This window comes from Cryphonectria parasitica (genome assembly GCF_011745365.1).
Source record: "Cryphonectria parasitica EP155 unplaced genomic scaffold M406scaffold_7, whole genome shotgun sequence".
Lineage (NCBI taxonomy): Eukaryota > Fungi > Ascomycota > Sordariomycetes > Diaporthales > Cryphonectriaceae > Cryphonectria > Cryphonectria parasitica.
The window spans coordinates 340,768-360,565 of record NW_024468915.1 but is presented as its reverse complement, the minus strand read 5'-3'; the positions used below and the strand labels follow the sequence as shown (position 1 = coordinate 360,565).

The 19,798-nt window shown below is 54.2% G+C and overlaps 7 protein-coding genes and 1 non-coding gene across 8 annotated transcripts; 2 read left to right on the top strand and 6 right to left on the bottom strand.

Annotated features, from left to right (window-relative positions):
* Nucleotides 1-318: 318 nt before the first annotated feature.
* On the bottom strand, nt 319-1,602 carry M406DRAFT_228222 (uncharacterized protein; the record flags this gene model as incomplete). The annotated part of the gene is made up of 1 exon (XM_040915787.1): nt 319-1,602. A coding segment is annotated over one exon (1,284 nt), but the record flags the coding sequence as incomplete, so codon positions are not given.
* Nucleotides 1,603-2,242: 640 nt separating this feature from the next.
* On the bottom strand, nt 2,243-3,885 carry M406DRAFT_341439 (cytochrome P450; the record flags this gene model as incomplete). Its single annotated transcript, XM_040921662.1, has 2 exons — nt 2,243-3,709; nt 3,832-3,885. 2 exons carry the CDS (start codon nt 3,883-3,885, stop codon nt 2,243-2,245), a joined length of 1,521 nt encoding a protein of 506 aa, XP_040773136.1.
* A 1,953-nt stretch (nt 3,886-5,838) lies between these two features.
* Nucleotides 5,839-7,394, bottom strand: M406DRAFT_264825 (aldehyde dehydrogenase; the record flags this gene model as incomplete). Its single annotated transcript, XM_040917697.1, has 2 exons — nt 5,839-6,820; nt 6,916-7,394. 2 exons carry the CDS (start codon nt 7,392-7,394, stop codon nt 5,839-5,841), a joined length of 1,461 nt encoding a protein of 486 aa, XP_040773135.1.
* A 1,166-nt stretch (nt 7,395-8,560) lies between these two features.
* M406DRAFT_t99 lies at nt 8,561-8,632 on the bottom strand. The gene has a single exon. It is a non-coding gene; the product is annotated as a tRNA-Thr (tRNA).
* Nucleotides 8,633-9,061: 429 nt separating this feature from the next.
* Nucleotides 9,062-9,478, top strand: M406DRAFT_357356 (uncharacterized protein). Its single transcript, XM_040923657.1, has one exon. The coding sequence runs from the start codon at nt 9,160-9,162 to the stop codon at nt 9,379-9,381; it is 222 nt and encodes a 73-aa protein (XP_040773134.1). The 5' UTR covers nt 9,062-9,159; the 3' UTR covers nt 9,382-9,478.
* A 192-nt stretch (nt 9,479-9,670) lies between these two features.
* Nucleotides 9,671-11,473, bottom strand: M406DRAFT_263623 (threonine ammonia-lyase precursor; the record flags this gene model as incomplete). Its single annotated transcript, XM_040917603.1, has 1 exon — nt 9,671-11,473. The coding sequence occupies one exon, from the start codon at nt 11,471-11,473 to the stop codon at nt 9,671-9,673; it is 1,803 nt and encodes a 600-aa protein (XP_040773133.1).
* A 701-nt stretch (nt 11,474-12,174) lies between these two features.
* On the top strand, nt 12,175-13,238 carry M406DRAFT_357354 (uncharacterized protein). Its single transcript, XM_040923656.1, has 3 exons — nt 12,175-12,338; nt 12,485-12,555; nt 12,654-13,238. The coding sequence occupies exons 1-3, from the start codon at nt 12,286-12,288 to the stop codon at nt 13,166-13,168; spliced, it is 639 nt and encodes a 212-aa protein (XP_040773132.1). The 5' UTR covers nt 12,175-12,285; the 3' UTR covers nt 13,169-13,238.
* A 256-nt stretch (nt 13,239-13,494) lies between these two features.
* On the bottom strand, nt 13,495-15,542 carry M406DRAFT_45829 (uncharacterized protein; the record flags this gene model as incomplete). Its single annotated transcript, XM_040924288.1, has 4 exons — nt 13,495-14,217; nt 14,298-14,851; nt 14,942-15,371; nt 15,474-15,542. The coding sequence occupies 4 exons, from the start codon at nt 15,540-15,542 to the stop codon at nt 13,495-13,497; spliced, it is 1,776 nt and encodes a 591-aa protein (XP_040773131.1).
* Nucleotides 15,543-19,798: the final 4,256 nt, after the last annotated feature.

Sequence of the window (19,798 nt, the reverse complement as noted above, 5' to 3'; positions counted from 1 at the left end):
TGTGAAGGCGGAAAGCAGTTTATCAGGCCATTCCGGGGGTATCGATCTGGGGGTACGAGTGTATGCGTAGTATACGTATGGTACAAGATTTCGTGCACCTTGTTTGTCCTTCCAGCTGTGTCCTGTCCACCAATGACATCAGAATCCGTCGTCGTCGAGATCGTCACCAAGCTCGCTTTCCTCCTCATCGTACTCCTCCGAGTCTCCGTCCGCTGAGCCATCGCTGCTCCTGTCTCGGGCACTGGCACTGGCAACACCCTCCAGTTCATCCACAGCATCAACATATTCGGCATGTGATGTTGTCTCCGTGTCTGACGGGTCGTCGTCCGCCTTGACGTCGTCTGCAAACATGACCGCCTTGTTGTGGCTGTTGGATGGTGACTTTCCAGGCGGCTCCAGCACATCTCCGCTCCATGGCCTGCACTCCTTGGCCACCTCTCCGCAGCGGAGACATGTCCACCCCTCGCCGTCCTCGCCCTCGATCCGCGTGGCAAGACATACGAAGCAATACACGCAACCGCAGGGGATCGTCTCGTAGGGGTTCGTGATGTCGGTCTGTGCCGAGCCGACGACACCGCTTGACGCGGCGGCTGCTAGGATCTCCTGCTCTGTCGACGCCGTGTTTTGGTCTTGGTAGCAGATGGCGCAGGTCCGCTCCGGCAGGAAAGAGTACTCGCCCCGTTTTTCGCCGGGCTCGCCGTCGGTGGCGGCGCTGCTCGAGATAGCCCTCTTAGTCTTGCGCCACGCCCTCGTGAGCCACCTCCGCCATTTGTTGATGCCGATGAGCGGCAGCACGAACAGCAGGAACTCTGTGAATGCGTGCCAGACCAGCTGCCGGTTGAGATACTCAAACGAGACCTCCCGGCTGACCTGGCTGGTGGGCGGCGCCAGCCTCATGCGTAGGATCCTATCCAGCAGCGTCCTGTAGCGGCCGTGCAGCAGGAAGACCAGGAAGGACACGAAGGCTGCCCCGGCATGGACAGACTCGGCCGCGGATGTGAGCCTCCGCAGTCTCTTGACCCTGGGGTGCGGCTCCTCATATCCGTTGTCCTGCTGGAGCAGCCAGCCTTCCAGCCTCGTCCATGCATACCCCCCACCCACTGTGACTAGCCCGTACAGCGTCTTCTGTACCCTCGACGGCGGGATCGTCACGGGCCCCTGGTGTCTAGCGTCTGTGTATCGTAGGTTCTGCAGGGCAGCACCATACGTGGCGTCGTGGTCCCAAACCGTCAGCTTGAACAGGACGGCCCGCAGCACCAGCAGGATTTCCTGGGCCCAGTCATCCTTCAGTGTGCTGCCCACGCCACCAATATACTTGAGCGCATCCCCCACCTGCTCCTGCAGCAGGGTCAGCAGCTCCTCGTCCAGGAGCTCGGCGTCGACCTGCCCCACGCGGAAGGCAGGCCTCGTTCCCTCGCGTGACGAAAGGCTGTCCCATAAGGACAGTGCGCGGCCGCCGAAAGCGCGGAGGAGGGGCGAGCGGTTGGAGGCGAGCTGCGAGCGCAGACGGGAGGCGGACTGGTCGGCGGCGACGCGGGCTCGAGACTGGGCTTCGCGGGCGGCGCGGCGCTCGGCCAGGCGGGCCTGGGCTTGGGCGAAGGACGGACTAGTCATTAGAGAAGCATGGGAACAGACGGCGACAAGGAGGAGGAGAGGGAGGAGGAGGAGGAGGATGCAGGCGTGCCTGCCGCAGATGAGCAACAACGGCTGTCGGCAGCGTGCGATGCGAAAAAGAGAGGCTCTTGGAAGTGTGCTTTCCAAAGACAGAGAGGTATGTTTATGTCTTTCTGTGTGCGTGTATGTATGCTGAGCTCAACAACAGAATCTGGCTATCAGCTGTCAACTGTCTGCACCTCTAACAGAGACGGTCGGTCTCTCGAGGGCGGATAGTTGGTGTTCAAGATGAAGCTTGTGATGGAGGAGAAATGGCTGCTGATATGCCGAGGTTCTTTCGGGGACCCCAGATTCTGGGGATACCAGGGGTGGCCCTGACCACTAACAAAAATGGCACAACCTCTGCTACTGCGTACTACTACTGTACCATAGTGGTACCACCACTAGCTAGTTACTACTGTATTTACTACTGTCACTAATCAATCACCACCAACTTATCACCAACTACTACCAACTACCACCACCACCACTCCTTCTCCTTCCATAAACGTAAAGCCGCACCAAAAGCTTAACAGTCTGTCCCCTCAGTTTCTCCCCCAAACAATGTGTACACTTCCCTATACCTTGACTACGCTCGAGACAGGTTGCCTCCCTCAGACCGCTGCGTGAGTCGCACGTACAGAGGCCTTTTTTCCCACAGCAGGAACACCTTCTGCCTGCTCCAGTCGGCACTCTCGGGCATGAGTTCCATGTCGAAGACCATGATCAGCCTGGACAGGGTGATCTTGGCCTCCATGTAGGCCAGGCTGCGGCCGATGCAATTGCGCTGGCCATAACTAAAGGGCTGGAACACGTCCTTGTTGTCGTCGACGAACCGCGCCGGGCACGGCTCGAGCCACCTCTCGGGGACGAAAGCCCAGGGGTCCCGAAAGTTGGCGTCGAGGTGGAACGCCGCCCAGTGAGGGACCTGGAGGATTGTGCCCTCGGCGACGAGCCTGCCGTCTATGACCGCGCCGCCTGGCGGAACGGTCCGGTTGACCCCGGCGGGCAAGGAGGGGTGGATCCGCAGGGCCTCGTTGATGACGGCGACGAGGTACGGCAGCCTGCTCACCGAGGAGAAATCGATTTCTTCCTCGCGCGTGAACGTCCCGCGGATCTCCGCCTCGAGCTTGCGGAGCTTGTCTGGGCTGCGGAGGAGGTAGTAGACAGCCGCGGCCAGCAGGGTGGCTGACGTCTCGGAGCCGGCCATCAGGAAGATGTTGGAGTCCGCATACAGCTCGTTGGACGTGATGCCGCCGGGCTTGTTGATGTACTTCATGAAGCCTGTGACAAAGTCTGGTCGGTCCGTCTTCCGAGCCAGGCGCCTGTCGACCTTGTCTCTTGTCGCCTGGGCGTGCGATATGGCCTCGGCCCAGACCTTCCTGGGGACCAGCATCTCGATAAACGCCCCGAGGTACCCCATCGTGGTGACCATCTGGGCGTACATCATGTTCGTCAGGTTGGAGAAGATGAAGGAGATCCAGGGGTGGAACTGGCCGTCCTTGACGCAGCCGAACGGCTCTCCAAACGTCAGGTCCCCAATCACATCAAACGTGAGGTAGTTGAACCAGGCCCACAGGTCCACCACCTCGCCCCTCGAGGCGCGCTCGCCGAGCTTCTTGGTGAGGAGCTCCGCATAGCCCAGGATGATGGGCTGCTGCGCTCTGAGCGAGGTCTCGGAGAAGGACGTGGCGAGGACCCTGCGGTGGCGGAGGTGCTCGGTATGCGACTCGAGCCAGAGGAAGGCAGTGGCCCCAAACATCTTCTGGTCGTGCTTGCCCAGGGTCGACTGAGGGGGCATCGATTTCTTGCCGCCACGGTTCCCGTAGATCTCCCGCAGCGCAGTAGCCGACGTGTAGGTCAGCTCGTTGGGGGCAAGGCGGACGACAGGCCCATACTGCTCGTGGAGCTCGAGCATCTTCTCGTGCACAGTGCCCCTGATCTGCTGTATAATCTTGGGGAGATGAGAGCCGCGGTAGAGGACTGGCCCAGGAAATTGTGCCAGTGGGTGGAAGTAGATATTGTACAGGAACTGACACAGGGCCACGACGGCGGCCTGTGGGTGGGCACGTTTCTGGTTAGCTGAACTTCTATGTGCCTTTGATCTGTTGGGGGGGGGGGGGGTTGGGAAGAGGGGAGAGGGGAGAGGGAAGGGCCAGTGCCCAAGTTGAACCTCACCAGGATAGGTAACCCAATGACGAAGTTCCATGGCTTGAGCCAGCCAGGAGACATGTTGTTGAGGTCAGGCTCCATGACCGTGAGACGTCGGACTGTCTTGCACGATGATGCAAAGGTTTTCAAAAGTATATAGTTGTCTATAAAAATATGCTCGTACCGGGACGGACGGGTAGGCGGGTCTGAAGTCCTGTCGGCTGATGAACTCCAGGGTAGCAGAGAAAGATCTCAGTATACAGACGGATGGTGTTTGAAATATAGCAGTCCCAGCTGCACTGTATGTATGAAGACAAATTCCGAATGGATTCGGGATGTGAGAGAAGGGGGCGGCTACACGATCCACCCTCCAGTCGCTCACTCTCAGAGTGCTGCTTCGCTAGTTTAAAAAGGAACATGTCGAGCTTGTGCTTCGTCACCTGCAGTGAATAAGAAGCTATTAATGCTCTCTCTCCCCACACACACTAGGGATGGTTCTGCATACGTACCTGCGCGGTGCACGCGTGGTCTGCTGAGGCTTTGGCCCACCTGGGTTGATGTAGGCACCAGGTAGCACCGATCTACAGTGCCAGCACGAAGGCTCTTGATGTGGAGTAGAAAGCACCGGCGTGGACATAGCTTCAGGATACCAATCTACTCGAGACAATGTACTAGTCATGCCAGAGATGTCCATGTCACAATTGAAGGTCCATTTCAGTCCTGGGCCGTATGGAGAAGCCGGAGGAAGGGAGGGGGATTTAGTCTACACTCGATTGTTTGAGTTCTCTAGCCCTTATTCTCTCTCTCTCTCTCTCTCTCTCTCTCTCTTTGGTCCAACCCCCCAGAGAGTTGTAGCGAAGCCAAACTCCAAGAGATTATCACACCACGGACAAGTGCTCATCATCTTCACAAGCATATGATCTTACACAAAACCTGACCGGGTCCCCGCGGAACACATTCGGCACCATTCGGCACCGTGCCCTTATGCACACAGAAGCAATGATGGAACTGTGGCTTGTTGGCGCCCGGGACTAAACCTGCTCTTCCGCTTCTCAGCTGTTGTGGTCCTCAATTTTTTCGAATCAAAGGGGCTTGTTCTTGTATCCATGACACGGGTTCTAGTCTTCCGGCAGACTTTCATCTGTTCAAGTCCTACCCGATGCGCAGAAGGGCAAGGCTGAGTGACTGGCTGGCTGGCTAGCTGGATGGATGGATCCAGAAGTTTTGGCCAATATTGGAACGTAATCATCACCGTGCTTGTTGCCTGGTTAGAATCCCATAGTGAAGCCCAACGAAGTACATGTTACTGGGTGTGGTCGCTCCTGACCGACTGTTTATGCTCACTCTGATTCTAGGTAAGTTTTCATGTGGCGATGCGTGATCCGCCAAAAACATCGTGAGCAACGGGGTGAGATTGAGCTCAGAATCGACTGGGTCATTTTCACGCTTGGCTGACGACTTTCCATAGCACGGCATGAGGCAGAAGATAGTGCTTTTGATTGTCTACCTGTATACAGTCACAAGCCAGAACATGAACACTCCGTGTCCACGTTTCCCCCAAGAAATCGCCCAGAATTCACATACTCTAAGTCGACTGGAGCAGCGATGTGTGGGTGGTGTCGGTTTGCACTTTGCATACCCAAGGACACCCGTGATTTTGGCTGACGTGGCGATAGTAAGGGAAGCTGGGAAACGGAAAAAGAAACACTCCCCCCAAGAAGAAGAAAAAGAAAAGATGAAAACCAATCCGAGTCGACGGGCCGATCTGGCACTCACTTCGCATAAACGAGATAGACGAGATCTGACCTGTCGCATGCTTGGTACGGATCGACTGCAGAAGAGAAGTAAGCCGCAGGTGGCTGCCGCCAGTAAGCCTTGAATTCTCCACCATCTGCAGCTTTCTGACGCCAAACTCACGCCACTATCACAACCTCATCATTGGACCGAACCCCCTTTTTCGTGCTCCTGTGTTTCCCCAGTCGGCCCCTGTTGCCGGGCTTAGTTTCTCTCGCCTCACACTTCTTCTTGGTGAACCTAGTACTGGTACGTGATTGTCTTCGTCCGTACCCAATCGTCCAAGCCAATGCTAGCGTTGAACCTGCCAAAGCCCGAGGCCTTCGCGCCACCGTGCGGCAGGGCGGCTTCGTCGTGAACGCTCATCGAGTTGATGTGGCAAGCCCCAGTCTCGATTCCCTTGGCCAGTCGCAGACCTCTCCTGAGGTCCTCTGTGAACACTGCCGACGACAGGCCATACTCGGTGTCGTTGGCGATCCGCAGCGCCTCTTCGTCACTCTCGAACTCATACAGCGCCACCGAGGGACCAAAGGATTCCGTGCGGTACAGATCCATCTCGGCCGTAATGCCTTTGATTATAACGGGGCGCAGGCGGGTGGCTGAAGACTCGGCCGCCTCGAAGTCTCCGTGCAGCAGAGTCGCTCCTTTGCCCGTGGCATCTCGAAGGAGCTTTTTATTCTTCTCCACCGCAGGCTGAGTGATGAGCACGGGCGCATCGGCGGTTGCCGGGAAGATCTTCTTGGTAAACTCGGCGAACTTCTTCTCGAACTCAGCGGCCACAGTCTTGTGCACGATGATCTTCTCCGTGCTCATGCAGATCTGTCCCGAGTTGAGGAAGGCGCCGAGTGTGCACTGCTGGGCGGCAAGATCCAGATTGGCATCCTCGCAAACGATAGCAGGAGCCTTGCCGCCCAGCTCGAGAAGCACAGGCTTGAGGTTCTGGCCGGCAAGCTTGCCGATGATTCGGCCAACTATGGTGGAGCCCGTGAAATTTACCTTCTTGATGTGGTCGTGAGCGATCAGCGAGGCGGTCACGGCTGCAGCGTTAGCCGGCTCATGGACGATCATGTTGAGCACTCCCTCTGGCAGACCAGCCTCTGCAAGCACAGAGCAGATGCCCCGCATGGTCTTGGGGCAGAACTCGCTGGGCTTGAAGACAACAGTGTTCCCAGCCGCCAGGGGAAAGACGACAGACCGGGTCCCAAGGATGTAGGGAGCATTCCTATTCCAAACACACATTAGTCTTCTCTCCTCTAGAGCAGCAAGCTTATCGATAACCATCGATAAACGGATGAATGAGTGTGGACGCGAGCTGACCATGGGGCTATCGCCAGAACCACACCAAACGGTTCTCTCAGCACCAGAGCGCCCGTGCTGGGGTCTTGAGGCGTGGGGATCGAGCCTTCAATCGCGACAAGCCGTCCGGCCGCGTCGAGAATCAAGCTCTGGGCGACCGTGATGTTGAAATCCGCCCATTGCCTGGGAACCCCCAGCTCTTCCATATGCGTAGTCGCCAGCTCCTCCCGCCGCCTCTCCATGACCTCTGCAGCCTTCAGAAGGATCTCGCGCCGCTTTGGTGGCAGCAATGCCTTCCAGGCGGGGAGAGCCTTAGCCGCCGCGTCGACTGCGGCCAAGGCATCGTCCTCGCCTGCGCTGCTGCACTTGTGGACCACTTTGCCCGTGGCCGGATTCGAGACATCAAAGGTCTTGCTGCCCAAGACATCTTTCCCGTTGATGAAGAAGGGGACGGTCTCCAGCTTGCCGTGGTCCGTCGTGCTCGTGCTTTTGGACGCCATTATGCTGTATGAGTGGACTTTGCAGAGCGCAGCTTTTCCCTTCCTTGTCTTGGTTAATCTGCGCTGCTTTGAAGATGAAAAGGGGAAGTAGAAGAAGAGTAAGGGGGGGTAGTCTATATACAAACCCGCTCTAGTTATTTGTAGGAGTGTTAGTTGATGGGTCTGGGCGGATCGTGATCAGAGCTGCCCCTCCTCGAACCGTCGATCTTCTTTGCTAGTTATATGTACTGGTGCTATCGCCACTGCCTCTCTTTTTTTTTTTTTTTTTTTCTGTTTTGTGTCTCTCTTCGTCTCCCTCTGGTCAATGCACAGTCAGTCGAGCCTGCATTTATTTAAAATTGCTGGTTCATACGACATCGGGCAGAAGATATTCCTCGGTTTCTTGCCCACGTCTCATCTCCTAGCCAATCCGTGGTCTTGGAGCTTAAATCCTAGTGTCGCACACTACTACTACATCCGTGCTGGCAAGGCAGGGCTTTCACCAAGTCCAAGTGAAGGAGCGAGGCCTGCAAGTTGGAACCCCGCATCTCGGTAATTGAAATGGATAGTCAATTGGCTACACCACAACAGCAACGTTGTGTCCCTACTGGAGCGATTCATTGTCAAGGAGGGGGAGGTTACACACGGCGCAGTGAATGAATATCGCATTCTCTGGCCCCTGAACCTCAGCTAAGGAGGTGGCCGTAATCAATGCAAGCGTCATGCGATGCACTGTCCATGGACAAGTCCAAAATTTTTAGGGACCTACGTGAATTCACTGAATGCTTACACAAGCTTCGGGATCTTGAAATGCTCGTGAAGTGCATCGTCAACGGTGCAGCCCAGGGCTTTGATGGGCAAGATGATGGTCAGGTCATGTGAAAGCCTGGACAACACGACGCAGACTGTGACCGGTGTGCTATTGATGTCCAACGTGCATGCACGCATGAATTGCGAGAATCATCCTTGCTGGCTGGCAGGAGGCTTTGCCGTTTTGGTGTCATGAATATAATTATCGGACGTTATTATTACCTACGTTCGAGCCATGAAAACAGCGGTGGCGCAGAGGTCAATATGCTCACCACAATCAGAAACGTTCACTCACCAAACTGAAAGAAAATCTTGGGACAAATGAGACAATCTGCAAAAAACAATTGATCGCCTGGATAGCGATGATGGTGTTGTGTTGCCCACTATCAGAATCGAACTGATGACCTTATCATTACTAGTGATACGCTCTACCACTGAGCCAAGCGGGCGTTGAAATGCGCCTGGACGTATATACTCATATAGCTGACTAGTCATGATACCGGAAACTGCGCGTCTTTGCAATTTCGTGGTCCTCTACCCTTGAGTCGCCATAGATTCCTAATTGAGTAATTAGACCAAGATTTCATGAATTGTTTCCTGTACTTGACAAAATGTTGCAGCTGAATTCAAGCTGAAGCAGTCAGTGGATTCACCATGTATGTATTCTCATTCAAAGGCTTTCAAACCAGAAGTTGAACATACACAGCCTGCATTCCTATGGCCCTCCCGCTGGCCACTGCAACTTAGATCAAGAGCTCAGCATGAGTATACTAATTCAAATCCAGATCATATTACTGCGAAGAGACAAGTAGGACAGATGGATATGAACTGATGGCTACGGATGTTTACAGGCGGTCACTTGAAGTTGGGTGCTGCCTCACATGAACCCTTTACTTTATTTTCGGTATAGCGAAGGTGATGTGCTTCAGCAGCTCAGTTAGTAGATAAACATGGCAAATACGCGGCCATCAGTCAGATGCAGCTACTTCCAGAGCTTCCGCCGTCAACAACCGGCCAGAACCACACTGCGAGGCAGTATGAAGGGCCCAGGGTATCAAGAGCTTTACAAATGCCTCAATGCCCAGCGCAATTCCATGTCTGTGTGCTTCGAGAGGCGCAAGCCCCCCAGCCCCCCCTCCCCACATACAAAATTGTTGATTCTTCCATAAGCTATCACAAGCTGCCCGAGGCTTCTTGAAACACACAAGAGAGCCACCTTGAGTGCGACGCCTCGAGGAGGAACCTCGGCGAGGAACCTCGGCATTACCGTGGTACAACCATCCACTGAATATGGCACATTCATTCAGACCGAGACTTGTGACCTGTGGGCGAGGCTGTTGCTGCGTGGCGTGGAGAGCAGGCGGACTGCCCGTCGCAGGGACTTTCTTGACGGACACGTTCCCTGCTTCTGCCGCCTTCAGGCTGCACGTATGTTTTCACCGGTCTGGACAGCATCGTGCTGATGACGACCTTGCACGATCAGATGATCAAGATGGGGAATCTGGCTTGCTGCGTAGGAATGTCTTGAAGACGGGCGAGTCGGTGCAATCTATCCATGAATAACCCAGTTTACCGAGATACTGCTCAAGATCTTTGACCTCATGCTCGGGGCACAGGATGCCGGCAAGAATCTTGGCGGTATCCCCACCAGAGTTGCGGTACTGGAACAAGCTGATGTTGTGCTCCGGCCGCAATGTGTTCAAGAATTTGTCGAGCGCGCCGGGTCTCTCGGGGAAGTTGAACATGTATAGACGCTCGTTGGGCACGCTGGATGTACCGCCAACCAGATAGCGGATGTGGCTCTTGGCCAATTCGTCACCAGAGAGATCCGTGACCGAAAACTGCCCGTTCTCATCGCTGCTTATGGAGTCAATGCGGTGCATCAGACCCTGCAGCTCGGATGAGCGCTGCGATGCCGCTGCCATAAGACTCAGGCCAAGGAGCACATTCGCGCCCGAGGAGGCAGTATACCGATAGCTGAATTCGGTGACAGCGTGAGGGAGGATGGCACTGATGAGTTTGGCAAAAGACCCAGGTCGCTCGGGGATGTAGCAGGCCAGGAGGACCTCCTTCCCAGCACCCACATCGGCGCGCTCGGCGACAAAACGAAGGCGGTCAAAGTTCATGTTTGCGCCACTCGTGATGGCGACAAGAGACCGGTTTGGATCAGAGGAAGGGTGTGCAGCCACCCACTTCTTCAGACCAGCTACTGCCAAGGCCCCAGCGGGCTCGACGATGGAGCGCGTATCCTCAAAGACGTCCTTGATGGCAGCGCAGGTCTCGTCCGTCGAGACTTGGATGATCTCGTCGACCACCTCCTGACAGATGCGAAAGGTCTCCTCACCCACCTGTTTGACGGCGGCACCATCGGCGAACAGACCGACCTCCTGAAGAACGACGCGCTCACCCTTGGCGAGGGACTGTGCCAGAGCATTGGCGTCATGGGTCTCGACACCAATGACCTTGACGTGAGGGGCAATACGCTTCACATAGACGCCTACGCCTGCGAGCAGGCCGCCACCGCCGACACAACAGAAGACGGCCTCGAGCTTCTGTATGTTGGTCTGGCGTAGGAGCTCAAGGCCGATGGTGCCCTGACCGGCAATGACATAGGGGTCGTCGAACGGTGGGATATTGATCAGGCCGTCCTGCTGCTCCCTGCGCGCGCACTCCTCCTTGGCAGCATCAAAGTCGGCCCCGTGCAGGACGACATGGCCACCCAAGCGAGAAACATTGAGGTGCTTGATGCTCGGGGTGCCCTCAGGCATGATGATAGTGGCGGGAATCTTGAGCTTGCGGGCCGAGTATGCGACGCCCTGGGCGTGGTTGCCGGCACTACAGCAAACAACGCCACGCCAGCTCTCGTTGGGCTCGAGATGGGCCATCTTGTTGTACGCGCCGCGCAGCTTGAAGCTGAAGACGGGCTGTTCATCCTCACGCTTGAGCAGGACATTGCACTCAAGGCGGTTGCTAAGGTTGACGGCCGGGGTGAGGGAGGTCTCGGTGCAGACCTCGTAGACTCTCGAAGTCAGGATAAGGCGCAGGTAGTCAGGATGACCGCTAGGGAGGATAAATTCGGCGGGTACAATCTTGCGGACGCGACTAGAGGGTGAGGAGGAGGAGAGGGTTAAGGGATTGGCGCTGTACTCGGTCATGGCCAGCGCCGTCATGCTGGGCGTCCTGGCGGTATGTCCACGGTGGTCATCTTGCCCTTGGTCTTGAACTGATGGCGTGTGGGCATCGTGCCCATCCTGTCCGTTGCTATCAGCCTGCTCCAACGGTGTTGGCATGGTCTGTTTGTGGTGGCTGTGGTCAGTGTGAATAGTCTGTGGTTGTACAGGTCCAATTGGGAGCATATAGGAGACCAGACCTTGACTGAATTATTTTATGTAGTCAGCAGAAGACCAGGATGGCTTGAAAGGGGTGTGCGAACAGAAGTATAAGAAGAAATGAAGGGAAAAAAGATGACTCCCAGTAGCAGCAGCAGTAGTAGCGACGTCGGAGGCTATCTTATGACAGTATACTAACCAGTACATGACTGGTACCCTGAAAACCAGACTACTGATGGTGGGGTTCTGGCCCTTGCATTTACAGACTGATTCATTCTAACCTGGAGATTGCAGAAGTAAAATGCTCTTTCACAGACATGCTCTTGAGTTGTGTAAAATCTACGAGCCCCAGGATCATACTCAAGAGTTTTTGGCCCTCTCTGGCCCTCCTCGAATGGACATGATGCTTGAGTGGGTGTAAGGAATTGATGGCGAGGCTCAAAGTACAGATCAGGTAGCTTCTGCAACCTAGCTGCAGGGTGCTGAGAAGCTCACCCCTGTCCTCTGCTGCAGCCATTGCCCAGTACCGTGCCAGGCATTTGAGGTACAAGGTACAGAGGTACCCACCCATGCGTACCCCTCTGTGCTACGGTACAATGTTCGACTCGAAGAGCCCCAAACCCCAAAAAGTCATTGCATCACATCACATCACCTAAATTCACTTTCAGCCTCTATGCGCACAGAGCGATGCTCTGCATAAACCCCCTCCTTCTCCTTCTCCTCCACAGTGCCTCAACTATACACAACATAGTGAAAGAATAATCCAACTCACAATGACAAGTCCAGTCAGTGGCAGGCCGCTGCCATCCAGCTTTGATGAGAATGAGTACGATCCTCCGCCCAAAGTCCACACCTTCTCGCAATACCTCCTCGCCACCCTTCTTGATGGTACCTCAGCATTATGGCATGGGGCAGCACGGGTGAGATGTCTTTACAAATGCACATGCTGACCGGCATCTTTTCGCTGAGCAGAGAGTTTTACAATGAGAGCGGTCTTCAAAAGGTTCTGCGCCGTATGAAGCAGGAACCTCTGGTCCCCCTCGGTATGTCGCATACCCGCGCCGACTCAGCCGACACCTCCTCACCTTCCCCCGCTGCTGGGTTCTTGAGAGACTGACCAAAACCTCTCGCTGCTATCTAGGATGCCTTCTGACCGTCGCCGCCTTCACCAACGCCTACCGCGCCATGCGCAAAGGCGACCACCACCAAGTGCAGCGCATGTTCCGCGCGCGTGTCCTGGCCCAGGGCTTTACGGTCGCCGCCATGGTCGCAGGAGGCCTGTACTTCGGAGCCGAGCGTCACAAGGAGCGGGAGACGTGGAAGCAGCAGCAGGAGGAGAAGGCAGAGGAAAAGCGCCAGAAGTGGATCCGCGAGCTCGAGGCCCGCGACGAGGAAGAGAAGGATCTGCGCGCGATGCTAGAGAGGCGCAAGGAGAAGAAGAAGGCTGCCGATGCCAACGCCGCCAGGGACAACTTCCGTGCCTCCGAGGCGAGGAGGAGTGAGGCCGATGCGGCACTAGCGGGTGACTCGCCGAGCAGCACGGGCAGCTCGGGCTGGGGGCTTCCTGGATGGTTGGGCGGCGGCTCAAAATCCCCAGTTCAAGAAAAGGACGAGACTTCACGGCCCAAATCTGACTCTGGTCCGTCCCAGAAATGATACCCCCCGATCTCGACCTGGCAACCATCGGCGAAACCCGGTCTCGCTCGAACTGACGAGACGCCACGAGACTCCCCTCCATAGCAAGAATGACATTCATGAAAGTGTGTCCTGGTTCAATATCTTGAATAGTACTTGTGTGTGTGTACTCATCTTTTCTGTCACCGTGGATGCGGGACATCGTGTATATAGTCCATGATCTAGTCTGGCTGGAATGTTTTGCGGTGCGTTCATTCAGGCCCTCCCACCCTTTCTCAGAAAAAGCATATCTCGACACCACACCACAGGTCTTTCATGTTGTCATCAACGAGCCATATCGCCAAGGTCTAAGCCATTGAACCACCACTTCGGTTGGTACCACCCACGAGTCCCGCAAGCTCAAGCAGAGCCCTGTCGGCCTCGATGTCCCCGGTGCCCAGGTTGATACGCCGCCTCGCCTCGGCCTCTCTCTCTTCAAATGCCCACTCCGCTGCTTGGCGCTTAGCTTCTTCGTCTCCTCCACACCCCCAGACCTCTAGGCTCTCGATCTCGAAATAGGTCTGAAAGTCCTTTTTGCGGAGCACGCTGTTCTGGAAGGCTCCGCCACGCATGGTGAGGTCGTGCGTGAAGACCCCGAACTCGAAGCTCGAGTCAAGCAGCAGTGACACCGACCCGAGATGTGTGGTGTTCGTCGTCCTGTGCGAGGCCGAAGCTTTGGGCGGAGGGTTCCCCGCCCCTACACCTGCGTTGGCGCCGCTTGATCCTGTTCTGAGGAATGACACGTAATCCCTATTAACGCTCGAGGCTGCCAGGATGTCTTGGATGGGTTCGAGCTGGAAGAGAGTAGTGTCCGTGTCCCCAAAACACTGCTTGTGGCTCTCCTTCCATGGCTGGCTTACGTAGAGGCCAAAAGTCACGTTATCCGAGGTCGACTCGTCTGGAAATCGTCTGGGCGGCAGGGACGCTGGGAAGCGTGAGCTGCTGTCGCCGGGAGAGCTATGTATACGGCTACCTCTAACAAGAAGGATGCTAGGAGCCCGCCAGTTGAAGACACCGCTCTCAAAGGAGCCCTATTGGATCGTGGTTTTTTATATTCAGCAAGCCACCGAGATTTCCATGGCTCCTCGCCGGGGGTTAGGGTCTCTCTTACCATGGAGAAGCCATCTCGGTCTCCCGAATACAACAGTCTCAAACGGTGGAAGAGAGTCGAGCCGTCGATGAAGAAGGACAATTGTGATAATGTAGCGTGGTTCAGAATGGACCCAGCTTGTGGGAGTAAGGGGGCGGCTGGTTGTTCAGCCTCACTGGATGCCTCTGCTGGTCTGTCGTTCTGGTTCTTATGCTTCGTAAAGTCGAGATTCCTGGAGAAAAGGAAGTGTTCGAATAGTGTGTTCAAAGGGTCTAGCATGCGCGGAAGTAGGTCCATGACTCGACTGAATGCCTTAAAATTAATGCCGGGTGCCCTCTCGACGTTGACAAACGAAGCAAGGGTGCTATCTGCAACTGAGAGAAGGCTCTCGATCTCTACGGGGTATCGCGATATTCTCTCATTTGGGGCCACTGGGGCCATTAGGAGGAGGAGCGTGATAAGCCGCCTGAAGTTGTCAGCCGGGATCAAGGCCCCGTGAATGGTCTCCTTGTTGCCGAGCTTGAACGCGTCGTCAACGTGGAGCGCATCCAGGGCCGACAGCACCAGGTCGTCATCTTCTTCGGCCTCGATGCCGTCATCTGGCTCGTCGTCGCCGGCCTCGTCCACGCGGAAACCTGGGGCATGCGACCTGGAACTCACAGCACGTTCCGTGGTCTTGTGGTCGTTGTCATCCTCCTCCTTTCTTGTCCGGTCATCCTCACCTGCTGCGTCTTCTACCGCGTCGTGTGCCCGGTCATAGACGGCCATGCTCTTGAATAGGAGCTTCTTTCTGGCAGAGACACCCTTTGACAAGACACGTGCCCACCTGGCTGTCAGGAGAGTGACGGCTATGACTACCTCTTCGAATCCTAAGATCACCGGCGCATCTCTCTGACAGGGGAATGCCCCCACGCTGGACATCATCTGGAACAGAACCGGCGAGACATGGAGCACATCGGGGATCTCGAGGAAACGCGCGAGGACATCATCGCTTAGGTACAGCGTATTCTGCTGGACGTCGGCCAGGCTTTTGAAGTTGTCTTTGAGGGAGTATGATTCGATAGGGGTAAAGCACTTTTCGAGGAATTTGGCTGCCTGTCATTTTTTGAGCGCGTGGATAGTTTCCATGTAATCAGTACTTGAACTGCGACCAGAGGGGATGGGCGGCTCAATGGTACGAATGCCTCTTTTGCTTACCAGCGCCCTTCTTAATTCCTCGTGTGTCCATTTCTTTCCATCATCGCTACTCGACAGCGTCTGTCCCATAGTCACTGTCTGCGGGCGATAGAGAGACAGCCTTGTTCGAAAAAAATAAAAATAAAAATAAATAAAACCCCCCAAGAAAACCACATGCATCTATGTGGGAGCGATGAGGCTTGGCTGCCTTGTCCTGTGGATATAAACGCAGATTCATACTTACGTAGCTCGTCTGCTGTTTGTTGCAGCAGTAGCGTGCTATTAATACGCATTACGTCAGCTCCCAATTGGTACAGGCTTAAACCGCTGCAGGGACTAGTTCTAGAGTAACACTTAATTCCTAGATCAATGTGAACCAGCCCATAACCGATGAACGCACACCATGAGTGACAGACGTAGTCTGTCGTCGTCGCGCAATCGACAGAACCGTCGAGATGCGCGTCTCTTCAAACAAATGAGTCGCTACGATCTTGAAATCCCCGACTTCGGGAAACTATTCAGCCACATTCGAGACGGAGTCCGATAGAGCACTATACGCAAGAATGCCATGCAGCGCCTGTGCATCGTCGCTGACACAGCTAAAGAGGAAGGGATACTCATCGATCTCCTCAAATGGACAAAGTTTATCAAAGCCTGCGAGCTTAGAGCAGGAGACCACGACCAATACCTCTGCCGTCTGCTAACGCAAGCTGAAGAAGTGGCACTCGCGTTTCACCTCCAAGAAATCAACCAAGAAGCAACAACTCGCTGAGCTCGCGAAGACGAGAACGCAGTGGACCCAGACGATGCCCCATTGCTTATAATCAGCGAAAACCAAGCTTAACGATACAACATTCGAGTTATCCAGCCATTCTTGGGCCCGTCAGGCCTCGACCCCCTTCGATCACCGCCCCGCAACGAATTGGGACAGACTCAGATCCCCTTCGATGACGGCGCCACAAGTAACACTTAATACTTAGTAAATAAAGTATCACTTATACATCGCGTCTCTTGAGTATTTCTCGTTTATACCTACTCACGAGTGGCCATATAATTTTTAGATAACTCCGTGAAGTCCTTTTTCATCTTTTCACGAATAATACATTACAAGCTGGATCAGCGAGTCGAGCACAGTGGGATGCAGACAGTCACCTGGCCAGCTTACTTATATTTACTGTGATTAACATTCGAGGGCACTGGATTGATTCAGAGACTCGTCCAGTGGTAGTGGACGCTGAAATGCAACACAACTATCATGTAGAGCTGATGAGCTCTTCCGACGTCTGCTTTTAAGTGCCGGATATTCCGGCCATTGTCAATGAAATCAGTGCGTATCACAGATGTGCTATGAGATAAAGCAAAAGTAACTGTTCAATACCAGCGGCGTGCGAAGCCATCTCGATTTATTGAAAGACTGCATATTGTCGCTGTTCTAGGACTTTCGTCCAGTACGTATACTAAAAGCATCGTGCTCTGTCATGGCAGGATGATTCGCTAGAGCCGGGCTGGCGCCAGAGCACAGACAAAAGTGAGTGCTCCGTGTTGGCGGGCTGGCCACGTGTGCGTGCGAGGGGGGGAAATGGCAGTGGTTATTAGCTCGCAAAGTTCCGTATGAGTATATTCAGCTATCTCACTGGTCTCTCATAAACAGCCAGGCACTTTCAGCTCATGGCTTAAACACCATGTTCCGTAGCCTATCTCAATCTGATCTCCTCGGAGAAGCAAGTAGCTGGATAGCGGTAATATGGTGAGCTACAGTCCCTGAACATCCTAAAAGTATTAATGAGCTCCTTACGCAACGGCATGATCATTTTGTTCTCGGTGTTACTTCCTGCGACAGGCTTTCTTTGGGACCGTCTTAGAAGACAGCACCGCCCCTCGTTGTTATCTACCGTAGAGCGATTACAATATGACAAGTAACACTGTTCATTTCCTCTAAAGTGGACCCAGGAGATCCAAATGCCCGTTGGTGTTGATCTTCAAGGGCCTCCGCAGACCGTGAGCGGTATGGGTAACGGTGGAGAAACTAGACCTCTGTCAGTGACAGTTTCCAAAGGCGTCCTCAATAATGAAAGCTTTCCAGGTATTCTCCACAGTGATGGCGCTTTGATGTCTGCGGTGAAGCACTGATCTTCATACCATGCAGACGCGGGCTTGGACTCGGTGGAGCCGAGTCACATCTAGCATTGATGAGAATGTACACCGGGTATGGCTGTTTGGTTTGAGGAGTGATACGGGACATCTTACTACTTACCCCTTGAAAGAGCTACGCAGTACAAAGCAATGAAGCTGTTGGTGGTCGCAGTGACGATGATCCGCTGAAAACATCGCCGTGTCAAGTGTGAGACGAATTCCTAGTTCGTTCCCAAAGTATATACTCCGGCAGATGTTTTACCAATCGGGCCAATCGCATTCCTCATGAAGTAGAGTTGCTGCCTTGTCCGTTACTGCTTAAATTATCTAACGGTTCTCGAAACCAATCAGTCAGGAGGTAATGACTGCGTGCCTATTCGGCCCGTCAGTCATCTGCGCATCTTTAATAAGGTTTCACCTAGGATGAAGAAGTCGAACGCCTTAATTTCAGCTAGCAAGCATTCTCACGAGCTCAAGTGGTAATTCAAGAGGCTGGATAATGCTGCCTGTTTGTTCTTCATTCAGATCGCGGTACTACTCCATAGTACATATGTATCGGGAGAGCAAAGCAGGCCTCTGATTACTTACGCGTAGCAGAGACGGAATGGGCCCGTGCAGATGGATGAGACGACGGTAATCCTCAATTGACATCGGTCACATGTTTCTTGCGGCAGAATACTTATTCACCAAGTACTCAGTTGAAAATGGCTGTATTGAAAGCGTTGATACAGGCAGGCGGAGCAAGTCATGAGCTTTCCAGGTATGTCTGGTCTTCGTATATTTCTGTCATCTCATGAGGCCTATTGTCTAACGATCAGATGAACTTCTGGATGAGTGACCGATACTCGATCAGGAGAACTTGCCTACCCCAGAGAAGGGGGCCTTTGACGTTGCCACAGAAATTGATAGCGGCTGGAAGAATTGGTAACAACCACTGCATATTTGGCCCTAATACGGCACTTAAATGAAATAAAACAGTTACTACGTAGTAATCAGGCGCTCGATAATGGCTGGATCTGCGAAGAACCTGTTGGTCCACTGTTCAATACGAGATCGACCGGGACGTTGAATCGGATGTTGGCATACCATACGGTGATCAATCATATTGTGGAATGGACTCTTCTGCGTACGCCTAACACGGCTGGGTCCGCTTGTGAGCGGCGAGAGCTTTTTTCCTTTCTCCATTTCCCATTCATGGGAGAGACTGGTGGAGAGGGGACAAACCTCCAACTCAAGAGGTTCTAGAAAGAAAGAGGGGTTTTCAGGCACGACAGGGAACAAGTGCATGACGCTACTGGGTGACTCTTCGCAGTCTGGACACATGCAGTACAGTCAGCCCTAAATTGCTCCGATAGACTACTGCTGTTGATGGAGGTTTCGAAGAATACGTCTTGGAAGGCTTCATGCCACAATGCCCGCAGGGATTTTGAGCGGACTGGAATCGATGTGATTGCTTATGGAGGAGTATTGCATCGGTCAGCACCAGCAGACGAAGGCACACTGGCACCAAAGTGGCCTGGGCGCATTTACTGGAATCAAGGCTTGTGTGGTCCCGACAAGCATTCCTCGGAGAAATAGATATCGGTGGGTGTTGCGCGAGGATGCTCCCGCAACGTTTGCCTCCTGTAACAGGACCACACTAGGATCCGGACACCCTCCCCGAAAAATAAAACAGACAAAAAGGCAAAGGCCAGACCCTGAGCCTAGCGCAAAAGGGGTCGTCCCTTGCACCAGCTCAAGTGAAGGGCTACCGTAGCAGTAGTTTTGGGGCTCATGCAGCAAACGAAGCAACGATTTGCAAAGAATCTGAAGCAGATTTGGTACACAGTACAGGCTATCCATCGTGTTGGAATGCGCTGGGGGTTGGTTTGGTGGAGAGCAGGTTCAGTCGGTGGAGATGCTGCTCTTTCGGGCCGTGTCAACCGCGATGCATAGGCTTGGCTGTTGGGCCCTGTCCTGCCATGTGTGCACATCTTCTATTGGTTTCGAGAACAACCCAGGACCCAGATCAGGCATGCAGTCGGTATCACCTTGCAGCGGCGTGCAGCAAGGGGCGGGTTGTATTGGTGCTACATTTCAATCTCGCCCTGGCCAGCTGCGAAAAATGACAGGTAGAAAAGAACCCGTCGTCTTGCCAGGAGGACTCATCGTCGTCGTCATTCTTTTGTGCTGGATATGCTTCATAGGGATAGAGAGGTAAAAGTATAACGAAA